This window comes from Xyrauchen texanus, chromosome 38 (assembly GCF_025860055.1).
Source record: "Xyrauchen texanus isolate HMW12.3.18 chromosome 38, RBS_HiC_50CHRs, whole genome shotgun sequence".
Taxonomy (NCBI): Eukaryota; Metazoa; Chordata; class Actinopteri; order Cypriniformes; family Catostomidae; genus Xyrauchen; species Xyrauchen texanus.
This window is the reverse complement of record NC_068313.1, coordinates 34712348-34731154: the sequence shown is the minus strand read 5'-3', so window position 1 is coordinate 34731154 and position 18807 is coordinate 34712348. Positions and strand designations below refer to the sequence as shown.

The following is an 18807-nucleotide window of genomic DNA, read 5'->3' as shown; positions in this document are numbered from 1 at the left end:
TCCAGTAATCTGAAACAACTATGATTGTGAAGTGAAAAATGAAGTGGACATTTTTAGGAGAAAAAAAGGACTTAAATATTGATCAGTTTCTCACCCACACTTATTATATCACTTCTGAAGACATGGATTAAACCACTGGAGTCGTATGGATTACTTTTATGCTGCCTTTATGTGCTTTTTGGAGCTTCAAAGTTCTGGTCACAATTCACTTGCATTGTACAGACCTACAGAGCGGAAATATTCTTCTAAAAATCTTTCTTTGTGATCTGCAGAAGAAAGTCAGACACATCTGGAATGACATGATGGTGAGTATATGATGAGAGAATCTTCATTTTGGGGGAACTATCCCTTTAAGACAAGTGATACTAACTTTTTCCTATTCCAAATAAAATCATTGTGCTCTCCCAGCAAGTCCAGATGGGCAGACCACACCAAAACTAATTCAGCAATAAGGAATGGAAATAGTCAGCACTCTAAAAAAAAACTCTATTCTCTCGCTTTAAAGTGTAAATCCAAACAATTCAGAACTGGTGATTGAATGCAGCCCTTATTAGTTCTAGGTTAATGCTTGTTAATATCCCGTGTCTTGCTGTCTTTGTGTAATTTTAGTTTTTCAGCAGTTAGGATGCACCGTCAACTAGACAAGCAAACATGCGTGAAATAGCCTTTGTTTTTGGTAATCTAGCATTCCTTAGTTTCTTAATCTGCCTTTGAGCTCTTGTGTCAGATTTATACCATGCACTTTCTTTTACTTCTGTTTCTGTTAAAACAAAGTGTGTGGTGCTGTTTCATCTCGGCTTGGACTAAGTTAGTCCACTTCTGTAATCGACTGGAAACTTTAGTCTGTGTCAGTTGTTTTGTGAATGTACTTGACATGAGAATAAACCATCCCGAGTCACAGATGTGTGGAGTTCCTGAATTGTGTTTCCAGTGGCCAGTGATTCACAAAGCACTACAGTAGATCACGGAGAACTAGAGAGGAATATCACTGTTTATTTGTGTCTGATGTTTCTCTTATGACAATGTGACGCATGTTACTGGATCCATTACATTATTGCACTGATATTCCAGAGCTTTTACAGTCCGAGTCATTGTTTCTGCCATTCAGTGATGTCACACATTCAGTCTCACTTTAGGCAATTTGATTCACTATATCAAATGATTACATAACATCAATTATCTGATAATACTAAAAAGTATTTGTATTAAAACCACAGTAACACAATCATCATATTACTACAGTAACTATAGCTAAACTATGGTATATGTAGTAAATCATAACTACAAAATGTACTATGATTTAAATACAGTAACCATATATTAACAATGATAATTGTGGTGAAACCATAGCAATAATACTGGGAAAACCCCACAATGTTTAATTTGACTAAAGTAACACCTGGGCTAATTTGTGGTACGGCCGTGGCCAGAAGTATTGGCAGTGACATACATTTTCTGCTTCAGTTGTTGTTGTTGTGGTGTTGATTCACAATGTTTCTAGATTATTCTGCAGAGTGATCAGATGCATTTTAAATAATTACAAAAAGCTTCATTGGCCAAAAACACTAATTTCACTGTTTTTTTGGCCCTGGCACAAAATGACCAGCTAACATAATTTCACTAATCAAATCAGCAGCACCTGGGAAAGTGTGAACGAGTACTAGTGAAATCACTCCATCATTCTGATTGGATTATAAGAGTTGACTGATCGCTATAAAAGTGGGGAAGAAGTGCTTCCAATCATTGTGTTCTTTTTCACAATGGTTACCTCTAAAGAAAGACGTGCAGCCATCATCGATTTGCATCAAAATGGCCTCACATGCAAGGAAATTGCTGCAAGGAATATTGCACCTGAAAGCACCAATTACCGGATCATCAAGAACTTCAAGGAGAGAGGTTCAACTGCAGTGAAGAAGTCTTCAGGACGTCCCAGAGTGTCCAGCAAGTGCCATGACTGTCTCCTCTTGAGGAGTCAGCTACGGTATTGTGTCACCACCAGTTCAGAGCTCAATATTGGCAGCAGGTTGGTGTGAGTGCATCTGCACGCACAGTGAGGCGAAGACTTTTGGACAATGGCCTAGTGTCAAGAAGGGTAGCAAAGAAGCCACTTCTCTCCAAGAAAAACATCAAGGACAGACTGAAATTCTGAAGGAAGTACAAGGATTGGACAGAAGAAGACTCTGATGAAGCCCCCTTTCCGACTGTTTGGGACATCTGGAAAATCCATGAGTCCTGTGTCGTGCCAACAGTGAAGCATCCCGAGACCATCCATGTGTGGGGTTTCTTTTCATCACAGGGAGTGGGCCCTTTCACAATCCTGCCCAAAAACACTGCCATGAATAAAGAATGGCATTAAAACGTCCTGCAAGAGCAACTTTTCTCAACCATCCAGGAGCACTTTGGTGATGATCCGTGCATTTTCCAGCATGATGGAGCACCATGTCACAAGGCAAGAGTGATAATGAAGTGGCTCGGAGATCATTACATTGAAATTTTGGATCCGTGGCCAGGCAACTCCCCAGATCTTAATCCCATAGAGAACCTGTGGTCAATCCTCAAAAGGTGAGTGGACAAGCAGAAGCCCACAAATTGTGGTCAACTCCGAGCTCTGATAAGGCAAGAATGGATCGCCATCAGTCAGGATTTGGCCCAGAAGCGGATGTCCAGCATGCCAGAGCGAATTGCAGAGGTTATGAAGAACAAGGGTCAACACTGTAAATATTGACTCTTTGCATATATTTAATTTTTTGGCCAATAAAAGCCTTTAAAACTTGTGAAATGCTTATCATTGTTTTCCAGTATACCATAGAAACATGTTAAAAAATAATCTACAAATACTGAAGCAGCTTTACACAAGAATGGTTTTGCAGACTATTTCCCATTAAGATTGCATATTTATTCTTAAGTGAGTTTTTATGGTCATATTTAGATTGTTCTCTATGACCATTGTGCACTTAAGGCAATTCATTTACTGCAAATCCCTTTGGGTGAAAAACAATTGATTTGACTCGCTCTAGAGTGTATCTTCCGAAAGCTCCCCTCTGAGCCAGGTTTGCATAGTGTTCCTTTGCAGCACAAATAGACTTGCAGAAGTTAATGCTTATATTTCATGTTTTTTTTTAATTGTATGCATTTCAATTTCAGGCCACAGGCATTAGTGTGACAGCAGCTGCATTGACAGTGAACGCAGCGATGCTGATTTGTCGTTTCACCTCGTCCCAGGACATCTGTGGGTCCACTGCGTTCTCAATGTCAAATAAAGCATCATAAATCCCAGGGAAAGACTCGCCAGCATATTTATTGTGACTGCTGGGCGCAAAAATGATATGCCTGGGAGATAGAAAAAGACAAATATATGCAAAACAGGCAAAAAATCCCATAGACTTATATTGAAAGACTCCTAAACACCACAATATATCAACATGTCAATCAACTTCAGAATCTCCTTTTGTCATACAGGTTTGGAACAACATTAAATGTACTGATTATCAGTGCTCACCTGTAAAATGGTCTTCCAGGTAGACCCAACGGGTCAATGAAGGCTCTCTCTAAATATATCAGCTGATCATTTGCCATCCGGACAGCCATTGCACTGAGAGAGAGGACATAATCTGGCATGAGATGCTACAGGTGCACATGCTTTCATCGTAACACCATGAGTCAAATGTGTTTTCATTTCATACTCAGAAGTGTCCAGCTGATCTAGTCTTTGATGAAAATCTTGAGCTGCGACTGTAAAGTTCATAACAGCAGAGAAGAGAGAATCTACAATAAAAAACACAAACAATGGGCTGGTTGGAGATTGTTTTGACATGGTGCAGTACCGTCGCTCCCTAAACGCATACTACGCAGTCTGCGTAGGGCACCAACTCCCTAGGCGGGCACCTTCTTACCCTACAAGGGCACCAGAAATTCCACCAGCTGCCCTTACTCGCATGTTATACGTTATTCAAATATCCGAAAGCAGTTGCAGAACACAAACGATCGCTTCAGATCACTTGAACCCCTACCCCGTCCTCCTTGAACTCTGCGTAGGGCATCAGTTTGGCCAGCGGAGGCCCTGACTAGGTGTTTTGACTGTACAGCTGGAGCGCAGACTGCCCCTACTGCATCAAGCTTGAATTGATCCCATTGTAGGAACATTCCTTATTACTGAATTTCTGTGCAGGCTGGGGGCACGATTTGCTCTGTTAATTGTTTTTAATGCGTTATTTTTCCATGTAATTAATTGCACGACATTAACCTGTTGATACGCACCCCCTTTTAGAGCACAACCCTTGAAAATGACATACCTGAATTTAAACGGTTGTATTTACGGGACCCTTTGGAGCATGGACACAGTTGTAGTATATTTTGAAAGAAGACACTTTGGGCTTTATTTCCCAAGTTTCAGAATTAATATATGTTGTTATTATTTAAAGTTAGAGAAGCTGAAGTTTATAGTAATGGAAATATTTTGTGCTGAACATGTTTTTATAATCTAAAAAAACTATAATAGAAGTATCAAGACAACCCAGAAATACAATGTTCTCAAAGTCAGGAGTCTAAAGAAGTTATGTGTCAAATTCGAAGATGATCGAATAATAAATGAGGTTCCTGCAGCTTTAATCTCTGTAAAATCGCTGGAAGCGTCCAGAGTAACATTAAGGCCCCGCCTCTCAAGACGACACTAAATCTGACGGCACTGCTCGGCTATTATGAATAAAACTACGCCACATTTTTAAAAATAGACTTTGGAGATGGCTGGTTTTGTTTATGAGACTCTAATATATCAGATCATATACAGTTTTACAACATGAATGCTGCTCAGATTGCAGTTTGTTGAAGAACGATGATGAAGGGTAATTCTTCCAGATGAGATCTCATGTAAACAATGGAGAATATATCAATATTTCTCAGATTTATCACTTTTATGGACAAAAAGTGCTATTGGATGTTTTTAATGAACGCTTGTCATGGACTATTGACTCAAGTGTGTTGAACTGGATTCATCTGGCGATCGTGTTTTCATAATAAAAGTCCCGTTTTGATATTGCATGTTTTCATTTGTACTCCTGCACAAATAACTCAATCACTGTTTCTGCAGCATTGCTATCGTGAAACCACTGTAATACAATATTGATACATAAGTGGGTCGCTAATTGGTGTTCAATGTAAAATCTGGGTCATAAAGCAAAACCAGCTGAAAATCACTGCTTTAGAGCAAAGGGTTTGTATTATTTGACATTATTAATATGGGTAATAATTGCTTAAAAAGCATACGTGATACACACTTCGAACATCTTTGGTGTGCTATTTCAATGTACTATAATATATGTCTCAGCTCACCGAATGACACCTTGTACTGCTCCATGGCAGCAGGGTGTTTCTGTGCCAGCTGGTGTATAGTGCTGGCATATTTGGTGATAGACGTGGCATATTCCACACAGTCCAGAGGCAGAATCAGAGAGTCTGCCAAACTGAAGATCAATCCACCCCGCACACGGGCCACGGCCTCCAGCCGACGGAAACTTGGGTCATAGAAGCGTTCCACAATCTCATAGGTCTCGTACACGCTGTGATACACGGGGTAGCTGCTGTAGCGCTCGGTTTTCTGTGGAACAAACACAGATCCTTAAAAGGAGGACATCTCACGGACTTAGACAGCATTTAAAGGCAACACACTCACCCGGTTTTTGGTGTATCTCGCCCTGCCGGATGCAATCCCTAATCGGATGTAATACGCTTCAAAATCACTACCAGAGCCCAGTTTACTGATCCTACAGGGAGATCATTAGCATGATCATTTATATAAATGATATCATATAATAACGATGGTCATTATCGTCACACATTGCACCTACAATGGTGCATCTCTTTCAGTCCAGTTGTCCCGTTTGTGCCAGCTCTCATATAGACTCATGCCCTCTTCTCCTTCCTCTGGACTCGTAACCTTCAAAAATGAATGAAATGATTAGCTAATGAAAATGGATTGGAGTAGAAACGTTATGACAACATTAAACTCAATAAGTGTCTCAAACTGATCACACGTTCTTTTGTGCACTGAGGGGGAGAGACACAAGGAGGGGCACTCGGCGGAGAGGTTAGTCCTAGAGCAACTTGCGCAGCGGAAGCGTGCTGGTCCCATGACCCAGAGGTCGATTGTTGATTGAGACTACTGTTTTTTTGTTCTTTCTCGGGGCCCACGCTGGGTCTCCCCAGACTCCCATGACCAAATATTTTTGGTACTTTTGCTCCGACCACTCTTTTTGGTATAAAGAGTCATAAAAATGCATTCCTGAGCGAAGGACACAAAGAGTACGATAGGAATAGGATCCCACTGAAAAGTTTCAGAAAATTATTTAATCTATTCATCTTCCCACGTCTATAGCTCGTGAGGCTCCTCCCACTTCCCAACGGAAGAACAGATCTCTTATAATAACATATACGTTTATATTTATGCATTTGGCAGACGCTTTTATCCAAAGCGACTTACAGTGCACTTATTACAGGGACAAATCTTGCTCAAGGACACAATGGTGGTGGCTGTGGGGATTGAACCAGCAACCTTCTGATTACCAGTACAGTGCTTTAGCCCACTACGCCACCACCATTACATACATGGTTGAAATATGTTAAAGATCTTTTGGGCGAAAACTAATGTATTTCTGAAAACTAAAATATGCTGTCACCTTGGTAACTGCCTAGCAACCAGGTGGGGTTACCTTAGCAACCATGTAACAAATCACATATCTCTGCACCAGAACATCCTACTGTCATGGGGGTGGCCTCTTTCAACTTTGGGCCACTGGTGGGACATCGTGGTAAGAAATTTTACCACGGCAAGCACCACTCACATTTTCTTCAGGAAATGTACCCATGAAATTGAATTGTGTAATTTTTTACTTAATTCAATTAATAAAAGAAGTGAAATAGTACTCGAATCAATTTTGTTGTGGACAATTTAATTTAGTTATGATATTAAAATGTGTATTTGTTCGCGTAAACATCTAGACAGGAAAATCTCACCTGCTTGGTGATGTCATAAACAAGAGTGTGTAGGGAAGGGGTGCAGTCGACCCTCAGTGTGTACATACCTGCGCAAACACATTTACATGTACATTTATGCATTTGGCAGACGCTTTTATCCAAAGTGACTTACAGTGCACTTATTACAGGGACAAACCCCCCGGAGCAACCTGGAGTTAAGTGCCTTGCTCAAGGACACAATGGTGGCGGCTGTGGGGATCGAACCAGCAACCTTCTGCTTACTAGCTCAGTGCCTTGGCCCACTACGCCACCACCACTCCACAGAAGATACTTAAATAGACAATGTACAGCGTCATTACACATGTAGCCATTTATGTCAAATTCAACAGCATTTTTCTGTTTTTCTGATCATGTGTGAACCGAATCCGTTGTGGAAATGCCGGCGAGGTGTTTGTTTAGGACTCACCCTCAATGGCAGAGTCAGCATTGATGTACGCAACTGCTCGATCCTGCAGTATTCTGGCATTATCCTGAAACACACAACAACAACAAGCTGTGGCTTTAACCAAGCTCTGAGATAACAAGCAGATGGATGCATTCATTCATTCATTCAGTACCTCTGCCCACTCTGTAGATCCCAGTAGACCGAACTCCTCTGCGTCCCAACTGGCAAAGATTAGTGTTCTCCTCGGCCTCCAACCTCAAACACATGTAAAGAAAATGTTATTTAAAAGAAATTGAGGGCATTGCTGCATGTTGACAGAAGCTCATGTTAAACTAGATGGAGTGACGATGTGTGTTTGTGTATACAAACTTAAATATTTAGGGACAATTAGGAATTTCCATTGGGGACATTTGGGATGTCCTCATTTGAATGAATAAATAAATTAATAAATTCAAATAAATTTTTTTAGGGTTTGGTGTGAGTTTGGGTTTATCTGTAGTGCTAATAATCAATTGTTTATAATAAAAAAAGAAGTCTGTGGTTTGTTTATATTTAGATAGCTAAATAAATACGTGTGTGTTTGTGTAATGGACACACACACACACCACCTCTGTTCATGAGTTCTCCCGCCGCTCTCACATTTTCATGCACCACGGCAGCTCCAGACACCGGATCAATCCCTCCAAACACCCACGCGTCACGATGACCACCAAGAATTATAAACCTGTCTGATCAAACACACAGAGTTGAAGGAGAAATGTCACTGGTCTGTGCAAAACTCACCGCCACTATGCTGTGCAGTTGCTGTGGTGATCCGAGTGGTTGCTAGTGAGTTGCTATGTGGTTGCTCTGGTGTTCGGAGTGGTTGCTAGTATGTAGCTATGTTGTTGATGTTGTGTTCGAAGTGGTTGTTAGTGAGTTGCTATGCGGTTGCTGAGGTGTTCTGAGTGGTTGCTAGTGTGTACCTATGTTGTTGCTGAGGTGTTCTGAGTGATTGCTAGTATGTAGCTATGTTGTTGCTGTGGTGTTCTGAGTGGTTGTTAGTGCGTTGCTATGTGGTTGCTGAGGTGTTCTGAGTGGTTGCTAGTGTGTACCTATGTTGTTGCTGTGGTGTTCTGAGTGGTTGTTAGTGAGTTGCTATGCGGTTGCTGAGGTGTTCTGAGTAGTTGTTAGTGCGTTGCTATGTGGTTGCTGAGGTGTTCTGAGTGGTTGTTAGTGCGTTGCTATGTGGTTGCTGAGGTGTTCTGAGTGGTTGCTAGTGTGTACCTATGTTGTTGCTGTGGTGTTCTGAGTGGTTGTTAGTGAGTTGCTATGTTGTTGCTGTGGTGTTCTGAGTGGTTGTTAGTGCGTTGCTATGTTGTTGCTGAGGTGTTCTGAGTGTTTGCTAGTGCATAGCTATGTTGTTGCTGTTGTGTTCAGAGTTGTTGTTAGTCCATTGCTACATGGTTGCTGAAGTGTTCTGAGTGGTTGCTAGTATGTAGCTATGTTGTTGATGTTGTGTTCGAAGTGATTGTTAATGCGTTGCTATGCGGTTGCTGAGGTGTTATGAGTGGTATCTAGTGTGTACCTATGTTGTTGCTGTGGTGTTCTGAGTGGTTGTTAGTGAGTTGCTATGTGGTTGCTGAGGTGTTCTGAGTGGTTGTTAGTGCGTTGCTATGTGGTTGCTGTGGTGTTCGGAGTTGTTGTTAGTCCATTGCTACATGGTTTCTGAGGTGTTCTGAGTAGTTGTTAGTGCATTTCTATGTGGTTACTGAGGTGTTCTGGGTGGTTGCTAGTATGTAGCTATGTTGTTGATGTTGTGTTCTAAGTGGTTGTTAGTGAGTTGCTATGTGGTTGCTGAGGTGTTCTGAGTAGTTGCTAGTGTGTACCTATGTTGTTGCTGTGGTGTTCTGAGTGGTTGTTAGTGCGTTGCTATGCGGTTGCTGAGGTGTTCTGAGTAGTTGTTAGTGCGTTGCTATGTGGTTGCTGAGGTGTTCTGAGTGGTTGTTAGTGCGTTGCTATGTGGTTGCTGAGGTGTTCTGAGTGGTTGCTAGTGTGTACCTATGTTGTTGCTGTGGTGTTCTGAGTGGTTGTTAGTGAGTTGCTATGCGGTTGCTGAGGTGTTCTGAGTAGTTGCTAGTGTGTACCTATGTTGTTGCTGTAGTGTTCTGAGTGGTTGTTAGTGCGTTGCTATGTTGTTGCTGAGGTGTTCTGAGTGTTTGCTAGTGCATAGCTATGTTGTTGCTGTTGTGTTCAGAGTTGTTGTTAGTCCATTGCTACATGGTTGCTGAAGTGTTCTGAGTGGTTGCTAGTATGTAGCTATGTTGTTGATGTTGTGTTCGAAGTGATTGTTAATGCGTTGCTATGCGGTTGCTGAGGTGTTATGAGTGGTATCTAGTGTGTACCTATGTTGTTGCTGTGGTGTTCTGAGTGGTTGTTAGTGAGTTGCTATGTGGTTGCTGAGGTGTTCTGAGTGGTTGTTAGTGCGTTGCTATGTGGTTGCTGTGGTGTTCGGAGTTGTTGTTAGTCCATTGCTACATGGTTTCTGAGGTGTTCTGAGTAGTTGTTAGTGCGTTTCTATGTGGTTACTGAGGTGTTCTGGGTGGTTGCTAGTATGTAGCTATGTTGTTGATGTTGTGTTCTAAGTGGTTGTTAGTGAGTTGCTATGTGGTTGCTGAGGTGTTCTGAGTAGTTGCTAGTGTGTACCTATGTTGTTGCTGAGGTGTTCTGAGTGGTTGTTAGTGCGTTGCTATGTGGTTGCTGAGGTGTTCTGAGTGTTTGCTAGTGCATAGCTATGTTGTTGCTGTGGTGTTCTGAGTGGTTGTTAGTGAGTTGCTATGCGGTTGCTGAGGTGTTCTGAGTGGTTGCTAGTGCATTACTATGTGGTTGCCATAGTGTTCTGAGTGGTTCTCTTAGGATGAGCAATAGTAACAATGATGTTTGCATTATAAAACACCACTAAATGTTTGTAGTGTTAACACAGCTTTCAAAACCACACACTATCCACACCACATTTGCAAATAACCTATAAAACCACATATCAGTGCTGTAGGATTGTGAAGTCACCTGGCTCTACAGCTCCACTGATCCAGCCAATCACATTGTAGATTCGGGTCACCTGATTGTTGGTGTGGATGTTCATACGTACTTTACTGAAAACAGAAAAACAAGTGTCATTTATTCAATTTAAAGTGACGATTTCAAGCTTTTATTTTATACCGCATGCTTCATTATTATTTGTAGGAGCCTACTGTGTGTGTGTGTGTGTGTGTGTGTGTGTGTGTAAGGGGAGTCCAAACACAAGGCCATTGTGTAAATTGGCAGAACTCCAGAATGAAATACAGAAAAACAACAGTACAAAAGAATTGCCTGTTTATTTGTGTGTGTGTGTGTGTGTGTGTGTGAGAATGTACTTTGTGAGAATTTTTGGGGATGCCATCAAGTGTAAAATAAATTAATAACCTAAGCACTTTTTTTTTAATTCTAAAAATGCAAGTGTTTTTTAGGGTAACGGTTAGACTATAGCAATTCGTATTAACTTCAATTTAAACTATAGTAGTCTATGATGTGGCCACGTTTAAATAGCTAAGTTTGTGTGTGTGTGTGTGTGTGTGGGTGTAATGGGGTACCGAAACACAAAGCCACTGTGTTACCAGGAACAACTCCAGAGTACATTACAGAACAACAACAAAGCCATACAAAAAAATGTATGAGTGCATATTTGTGTCTAAGTGAATTTGTACAGGTTTGGCAATACTTGTGATGGCCAAATGGTTGAAAATGTCCACACAAAAATAGTCAAAAACCACCTGTGAAGTTTCTTGCTTTAAATCTAATAATATGAAAAGATTTCTTACGTGAGGGTAAGGTTTAGGATAGAGTAAATAGATTTATCCTAGTATGAAATGAATTGTGTATTTGAGAGATTCTCATCAATATCTAGATTCTAAGGTCTACACGTGTGTGTGTGTGTATTGTGAGAAGTAAATGTGTGTTTTCTTTCCTCAGTAAGGACGCCGAGTGTGAAAACTGTATATTGCTGACTTGATGCATAAAATTCGTTAATGATTGCCTGAAGTGTGAGAATGGATATGTAAGCTGTTTAAGTGACACATCATAACAGAAGGATCATAGGTTGCACACACACACACACACACACACACACACACTGTGTGACAGATGTCACTTTCTCTTATCTTATGTTAAGTTTGGGGGTTAAAAGTCAGGCTTGAATTGGGTTTAATGTGTATGTTTAGAATGATCTCTTGAACTGCGACTGTTTCTGAAAGACAACGAAAAAATATTTCGCCCCTATTTAGATAATAAATGTCCATGGTCTTACTCTGCACAGTTCATAGGTGAATGTTATTCTAAGGGAAAAAGAATAGTTGTTTTAATGATCTTCGAAACTTTGATTAATGATTCATCAAAATGTAACAACTTTCTCTGCTTCTGAAACAAATGTTGGGCAGGGGAAAATAATATTAACCAATAAGATCATAGCCCACTTTTCACAATTCAGTCAAATACAGATGGATGCATTCAAATCCCACCCTTGATTATTTTCTGCTAAATATTCGGCTACACTCAATAACATGTTGTCTTCAACGATACAGGATTTATTTGCATTTTCATCGAGTTTGCAAGGAGGGAAAGTGTCATACTTCTGTTCAAAGCCATCCATGAATCCTGGTCCGATTTGGTATGACACGTTAAGTGCGCCCTTCCAGTTTTCAGGGGGAAGAGGCCCTCTCATATTCCTACAGGAAGTGACATCACAGAAATGAATTAACAGAGCAGCAGAGGTCCTAATATTTGTTGCATGTCAAAGTAAAACTCACCGTCACAATGTTATAGTTTGCGGGTTGTTTGCCAGCAATGTTGGGTAAGTTACTCAAAAGTAAACCCCTCACAAATCAAGAATTACTTTTTAAAAATCGTAACCAGATTACCGATTACCTCATCGAAAAGCATTGCTAGTTACTTTACTTTTAAGTTCCTTTATAAAAACACTTTTCACAGATATGTTTTTGTTTTCCTGCTAAAAAAATGTAAATTAATGTCTACATTTCCTCCTTGCTTCTTGTCATACACTCTGTCACAGTAACTAATGTAATCTGATTACAATCATTTAAAAAGTACATTTAAATGACTAAAATGTAATTCGATTACAGCAACTAATTATTTTGTAATCAGATTACACCCTACACTGTGTGCCAGGGCGTTGCTGAGTGTGTTCTGGGTGGTTGCTAGGGAGTTGCTAGAGTGTTCTGGGTGGTTGCTAGGGAGTTGCTAGAGTGTTCTGGGTGGTTGCTAGGGAGTTGCTAGAGTATTCTTGGTGGTTGCTAGGAGTTGCTAGAGTGTTCTGGGTGGTTGCTAGGGAGTTGCTAGAGTGTTCTGGGTGGTTGCTAGGGAGTTGCTTGAGTGTTCTGGGTGGTTACTAGGGAGTTGCTAGAGTATTCTGGGTGGTTGCTAGGGAGTTGCTAGAGTGTTCTGGGCGGTTGCTAGGGAGTTGCTAGAGGGCACCAAGCCCCCCCTCCTTCCCTGGTCGGACAGTGACACGAGATAACCTATTTCCCACCCAAAAACTCAAAATGCCCCTAATCTTACAGGCCCTGCTTTCGCAGTATCAATAAAAAGCATGAATGAACATTTGTATGTTTAACTGTGGCAGTCTCACTTTAGCAGGTGAATCGCATCATGATAGCCAATGGGATGCACAGGAATCTTGGGTAACCCCACGCCGTCCTCTGGGTGATACCTGTAGGTGTATTCTATCGGAGAGCAAAGAAACACAGAGAATAGTCGTTTTTTTGCAAGCTAATCCTTTAACAAATTAAACTCCAATTTGGTTGGATGGCGCAATTTTCAGGAGTCAGGGTCATATGCGTTTCCTCTCTATACCAAAACACAAACAGACCTTTTGCGGGGTATCCAGGTGTGAGGGGATCTCCTGCCCCGTTAAGGTTGAGAACGTTTCCTCTCTGAACGCCCCCACCTGGCAGGTTCCAGCCTTGAGGGTACGGCTCTACGCCAACCGCGCAGTAATCCGCCGGATCTGAGAACATGATGATGCCTTTAGCTCCTGCTAACATTGCATTTTTCACCTGCAAACATGTTCATTTTGTCATTATGTACTTACTTCCATGTCATTACAAACCCGTTTTATTTTATTTTTTCATGAGAACCAATGCCGTTTGGCGCCAGCGACGTCAAACCTTGAGTAATGCGTCCACAGGCACCACTTTTTACATGAACACAAGCACAAATTACATTTGAGAGCTGATTGGATGTCAGTGACTTCATCAAACGTCATTGGTTTTCGGGTGTCCCATGGACAAACATACTTGATTTCAAATCTGAAACTTATTTAATACATTTATTTATAATATATTCATACATTTAATACATTTTGTACATAAAAATGAATATTTAGTTGCTGAGAAAGGTACACTTTCAGTGAATAACGATATCAGTTCATCACACAAATCTATCAAATGGCTTCAGAAGACTTGGAATATAGTGCACGAGTCACATTGAATACTTTTATGTTGTTTTTATGTTGCTTTTTTGCATTTTGGAGCTTGTCAGTATAAATCCTCGTTCACTTTTACCGAATTACTAAATGCCAGACATTTCCTTCAGTGTTCCTCAAAAGAAAGAAAGGGTTTGGAATGACATGATGGTGAGTAAATGATGACAGAATTGTATTTTTGGGTGAACTTTCACTTTAACATGTTTTATTAAACATCCATTGTATGGCATGTCCACAAAATCGTTTTATCACCTTGTTCCCACGGAAGATTTTGCCGTATCTGGCGATGACGATTTTCCCGGTACAGTTAATCCCCAACTCTCTTTCCAGCTTAAAGAAATCCTCCGTCCGTCCGTAATTAACATACACCAAATCACCCTGCAATTCACAAAATATCAGTTTACTGCTGGAGGTGTACGTGTTTGTGTGTGTGTGTTTAAAGCAGTACTCACAAATGATTTTACTACTGTAATGTGGCGTACAGTATTTCTGAAACTATTTCATACATCATCAGTTGTTTGGATCATAAAAAGTGGGATTTCCACACCAAAATGCAAGTTAATTGTATTAAGCAAGTAAGAAGGGTGAATTATGATTTCATGTGTTGGTCAATTTTGGGCATGCATCACCTCTGGTTGACCTTTGGCAGAGAAAGCACTATAAGGAGGGACAATATCTGCAACGTCTTCATAACCTTGAGGGACAGGCTCTGCCAGGGAGGTGTTAAAGATCTGAAGAGAGAGAGCGAGAGAGAGAGAGATGGACAAAACTTCAATGCTTGAATTATAAACTGCAATCAATGTCCCCAGAATGATGCAATCATGGACTTTAACCTGTCCCGACAGCAGTCGGAGCGGTTACTCACAGCCTTCCGACATTACACACAAACCTTTCCACTTAATCCATCTGATGCCACGAGGGAAACAACAAACCTACACTTTAAATAAAAAAAACAAGGGTTTGTTAAATGGCTCTTTACAGCCCTTTATGTGATCAAGAGGCATTCTTCTTGAGTTGGATGTTTCATTATTGTATTTTGGTTTTTGGGTATTAATGTATTTATAAGAGTGCAGATTTTGTGTGCATGTCTAGAGTGGGATTAGTTTAATCCAGGAATACCTGCTCTGGGAAAATAGATTCTTCATTCTGTGGGGTCCAATAGTTTGAGATCACTAGTGGAATTGCTGTTATATACAGAAGTGTGCAAACATTTTAGGCACTTGTGAAAAATGTTGCACAGTGAGGATGTCTTCCCAAAATAATGCCATAAATAGTTTTCATTTATCACTTTATGTCATGCAAAATCCAGTAAACATAAAAAAGCCAAATCAATATTCGGTGTGACCACCTTTGCCTTTAAAACCGCTCCAATTCTCCTACTTACACCTGGACAGTTTTTCTTGGTTGTTGGCAGATCGGATGTTTCAAGCTTCTTGGAGAATTCACCACAGTTCTTCTGTCTATTTAGGTTGTCTCAGTTGCTTCTGTCTCTTTATGTAATCTCAGACTGACTCAATGCCCAGTGGGGGTCTCTGTGGGGGTCATGACATCTGTTGCAGGGCTCCCTGTTCTTCTATTCTAATCTGTTCTATTTGCTAAATTCATGTTTGGAGTCGAAAAATCACACTAAAGCTAAAGATATAAATAACCATCTTAAGACAAATGCTTTTGTGAAACATCTTATGTGCCTACGAATTTCAGAATTTTGGCGTTTGTGCAAAATCTGATGATTCACGTTCTTTCAACTTGATTTGAGAAGGTTCCGAATGGAATCTTTCTTTACCTCACGACTTTGAAATATCTCACATTCTTACAACTGTTTATTGTGAAGTTAAAATACAGTTTTAAATTCTAGATTTTGAATATGTTCTCAGACGTTTGGACCCCACTGTACATTTCCAAATAGTACCAAGTGCATTTCATAGAGCAAAATATGCATTGAAATTAGAGCGGTGAGATAATGCTGATGTATAGACAAAATTGCTCAAAAGAATTCTGTAAATTGTCCATGATGACAATGATCTCAAAATGGCCAAGTATCGGCCGCTAATTTGACCTGGTGACCTTAATGGAAACGTGCAGTTCTCTAAAAAGAAGCTTTGGTTGTGTGTGTGTGTGTGTGTGTTTGGGTTCTGATTGACAATTTGTACCTCTTTGCCCTGGTGGTCCACTATAGAGATGTAATTGGGGCTCGTTTTGTTGGGGTACGACAGCAGTACGTCGTATGGAACTACGTTCACAGAGTCCAGCCCAAACTTCAACCACTCGTCTCGAATCAGTTCCGCCAAGTCCAGATTCTGCTGCGTCCCCGCCAAGTGGGGTAGCCGCGTGAACTTCCTTTTAAACCAGAAAAGACATTAGGTTCATGTTCTTAAATGCAAACATGTGAAACAGACATTAATGCGATTATATTTTAGAAATCTAGGCAGTAATATTGGGATCCTAAGAGCAGGATTGGTGTATTGATGGGACAGCTTGGTAGGGTGGTCTCACGCTCACCTGAGATGGTGTTTAATATTCTCTGCTCGTATCTCATCCATAAATTCATGCAGGAAACTTTTTGATGTGTGTCCATGATTGACAGTAGTAGGTCGAGCAAACCAACCTGAGAACGTTTAAAAAAACAGCAAACCTTCAAACTAACATGCAATTTTTTTCATTGCCTTCGTATTTCTGTTTCCTTTCTACATTTCTTTATTGCAATTGTTATATAGACAAATAACAACCACACAAATAATATTTAACATCAACATATATTCCCCCACCCTCCCCCGACACCTCATCTAACAATACACAAGTAGAAGAACAGAAGAGTATTACATTCAGAGCATTGGGCATAAAATGGGAGACATGTAGATGTAAACGACATCTACAAAAGTTAATGATCAAATCTACAATCCGATCCGAACGATTATTCGGCGATTATTGCAACGATTAATCATTAGCTCTTAACCGATTATTCAGCTTGTGCCCCGACTTAAAGGTCATATTAAATGTGCTTACTAACAATAAAGATGACAAAATCATCTTTTAAAAATACCTCTAAATGACATTCACTGAATTAAAGGGAAAAATACTTTATATAAGTTTAATTCTGTAAAGAAATTCACTGCAAAAAGTCCTTTTGTTATCGTGTTTTTGTCTCGTTTTCCATTTAAAATTGTCTAAAATCCTTAAAACAAGATTAATTTACTTGAGAAGCAACATATCAGATATTTACACTTGCTTTAAGAGAATGTATCTAAAATATACAGTAAGTGTTTTTAGTGTATAAGTGTATTTTTCACTTGGTTATACTTCTGCGAGTGCAATAAAGACAAAATATACTTCAAGATCTATTCTCTAAAAGCAGGTCTAAATAACTTAAATGCTGTTTCTCATGTGAACTCATAATTTTTAGAAGGATTTTTAATATTTGTATTTTTATTATTATATTCAACATTCTCAGATAACAATTTTTCCTTCTGCAGAATAGCTGCTAAAGTAAATGTACATTGTTTTAAATTAGTTTTAGATATTTATATTGGAAAACAAGCCAAAACAAATCATAAATGTATTTTGTTGCCGTGTATAAAGGGGGTGAAGACTTCTTCTCTCACCTTTCTGTTCACTTCAATCCATCTTTAACTCACGAAAACACAAACTCGCTCTTATTATTAATAAAGCTGCGTATTGCCAATGTTCTCCACGATAAGAAATGCACAGTGACACATATATTATGATTCAGTAAGTCACGAGCAATCACGTTATAGTCTGGCTGCGTTAAGCGTGTGCGCTCGAGGCACGAGCGTCCCGTGACAGAGTGTGCATCAGCCAGGAGCAGTTTCAATCTCTCCCCCTTAGATCGGGACATTCACAACTCATAGAAGAGGCGCTGACCGCACAGAAATGCCAGATTCATAGTTTGTGTATAATTACATGACCTACTTCCGTATTATTTGAACTTCATCATTACAGATTACTGTGATCTCATGTTACGTAAAATGAGATCAAACGACTATTCGACAACGAAAATGTTTGTAGACAATATTTAATTTTCGACATTGTTGATAACGTCGACTAATCGTTTCAGCCCAAATCACATTTAGATGATGCCTGATGTCAGATTCAACCAGTGTCATGCTAAGTTAATCCTGGTTTGTGCTAGTGTGAGTTACAGGACCTTATGTTTTTTAGTAAAAAAAATAAAATACAAAGCGACTTGCAGAGCCCTTATTACAGGGATAATCCCCCTGGAGCAACCATGGAGTTAAGTGCCTTGCTCAAGGACACAATGGTGGTGGCTGTGGGGATCAAACCAGCAACCTTCTGATTACCAGTTATGTGCTTTAGACCGCTACACCACCACCGCTCCTTTAGACTTGATTTAATTATCTTGTAGGGATGTCAGAATATGAGTACTTCAGTGTGGAGATGTTTGTAAAAATATTTATATATTTGAATTTTACATAATATCTACAGTGCATCCGGAAAGTGTTCACAGCGCTTCACTTTTTCCACATTTTGTTATGTTACAGCCTTATTCCAAAATTGATTAAATTCATTATTTTCCTCAATTCTACAAACAATACCCCATAATGACAACGTGAAAGAAGTTTGTTAGAAATCTTTGCAAATTTATTGCAAATAAAAATCACATTTATATAAGTATTCACAGCCTTTGCTCAATGCCTCGTTGAAGCACTTTTGGCACCAATTACAGCCTCAAGTCTTTTTGAGTATGATGCTACAAGCTTGCAACACCTATTTTTGGGCAGTTTATCCCATTCTTCTTTGCAGGACCTCTCAAGCTCCGTCAGGTTGGATGGGGAGCATCGGTGCACAGCCATTTTCAGATCTCTCCAGAGATGTTCATTCAGGTTCAAGTCTGGGCTCTGGC

At 40.0% G+C, this 18807-nt stretch overlaps 1 protein-coding gene across 1 annotated transcript in view; it reads right to left on the bottom strand.

Annotated features, from left to right (window-relative positions):
* Nucleotides 1-985: 985 nt before the first annotated feature.
* The window catches only part of naalad2 (N-acetylated alpha-linked acidic dipeptidase 2), a 20699-nt gene continuing 2877 nt past the window's right edge, over nucleotides 986-18807 (bottom strand). Inside the window, exons 2-19 of the mRNA XM_052109909.1 lie at nucleotides 16428-16533; nucleotides 16079-16265; nucleotides 14558-14659; nucleotides 14181-14306; nucleotides 13314-13500; nucleotides 13074-13167; nucleotides 12058-12153; nucleotides 10460-10545; nucleotides 8023-8142; nucleotides 7587-7669; nucleotides 7436-7499; nucleotides 7009-7076; nucleotides 5844-5932; nucleotides 5669-5759; nucleotides 5329-5593; nucleotides 3684-3765; nucleotides 3500-3592; nucleotides 986-3330 (exon numbers count right to left, since the gene is read on the bottom strand). Coding sequence (XP_051965869.1) covers nucleotides 3141-3330; nucleotides 3500-3592; nucleotides 3684-3765; nucleotides 5329-5593; nucleotides 5669-5759; nucleotides 5844-5932; nucleotides 7009-7076; nucleotides 7436-7499; nucleotides 7587-7669; nucleotides 8023-8142; nucleotides 10460-10545; nucleotides 12058-12153; nucleotides 13074-13167; nucleotides 13314-13500; nucleotides 14181-14306; nucleotides 14558-14659; nucleotides 16079-16265; nucleotides 16428-16533 — 2129 coding nt within the window. The 3' untranslated portion in view covers nucleotides 986-3140. The remainder of the gene's footprint in view (nucleotides 3331-3499; nucleotides 3593-3683; nucleotides 3766-5328; nucleotides 5594-5668; nucleotides 5760-5843; nucleotides 5933-7008; nucleotides 7077-7435; nucleotides 7500-7586; nucleotides 7670-8022; nucleotides 8143-10459; nucleotides 10546-12057; nucleotides 12154-13073; nucleotides 13168-13313; nucleotides 13501-14180; nucleotides 14307-14557; nucleotides 14660-16078; nucleotides 16266-16427; nucleotides 16534-18807) is intronic.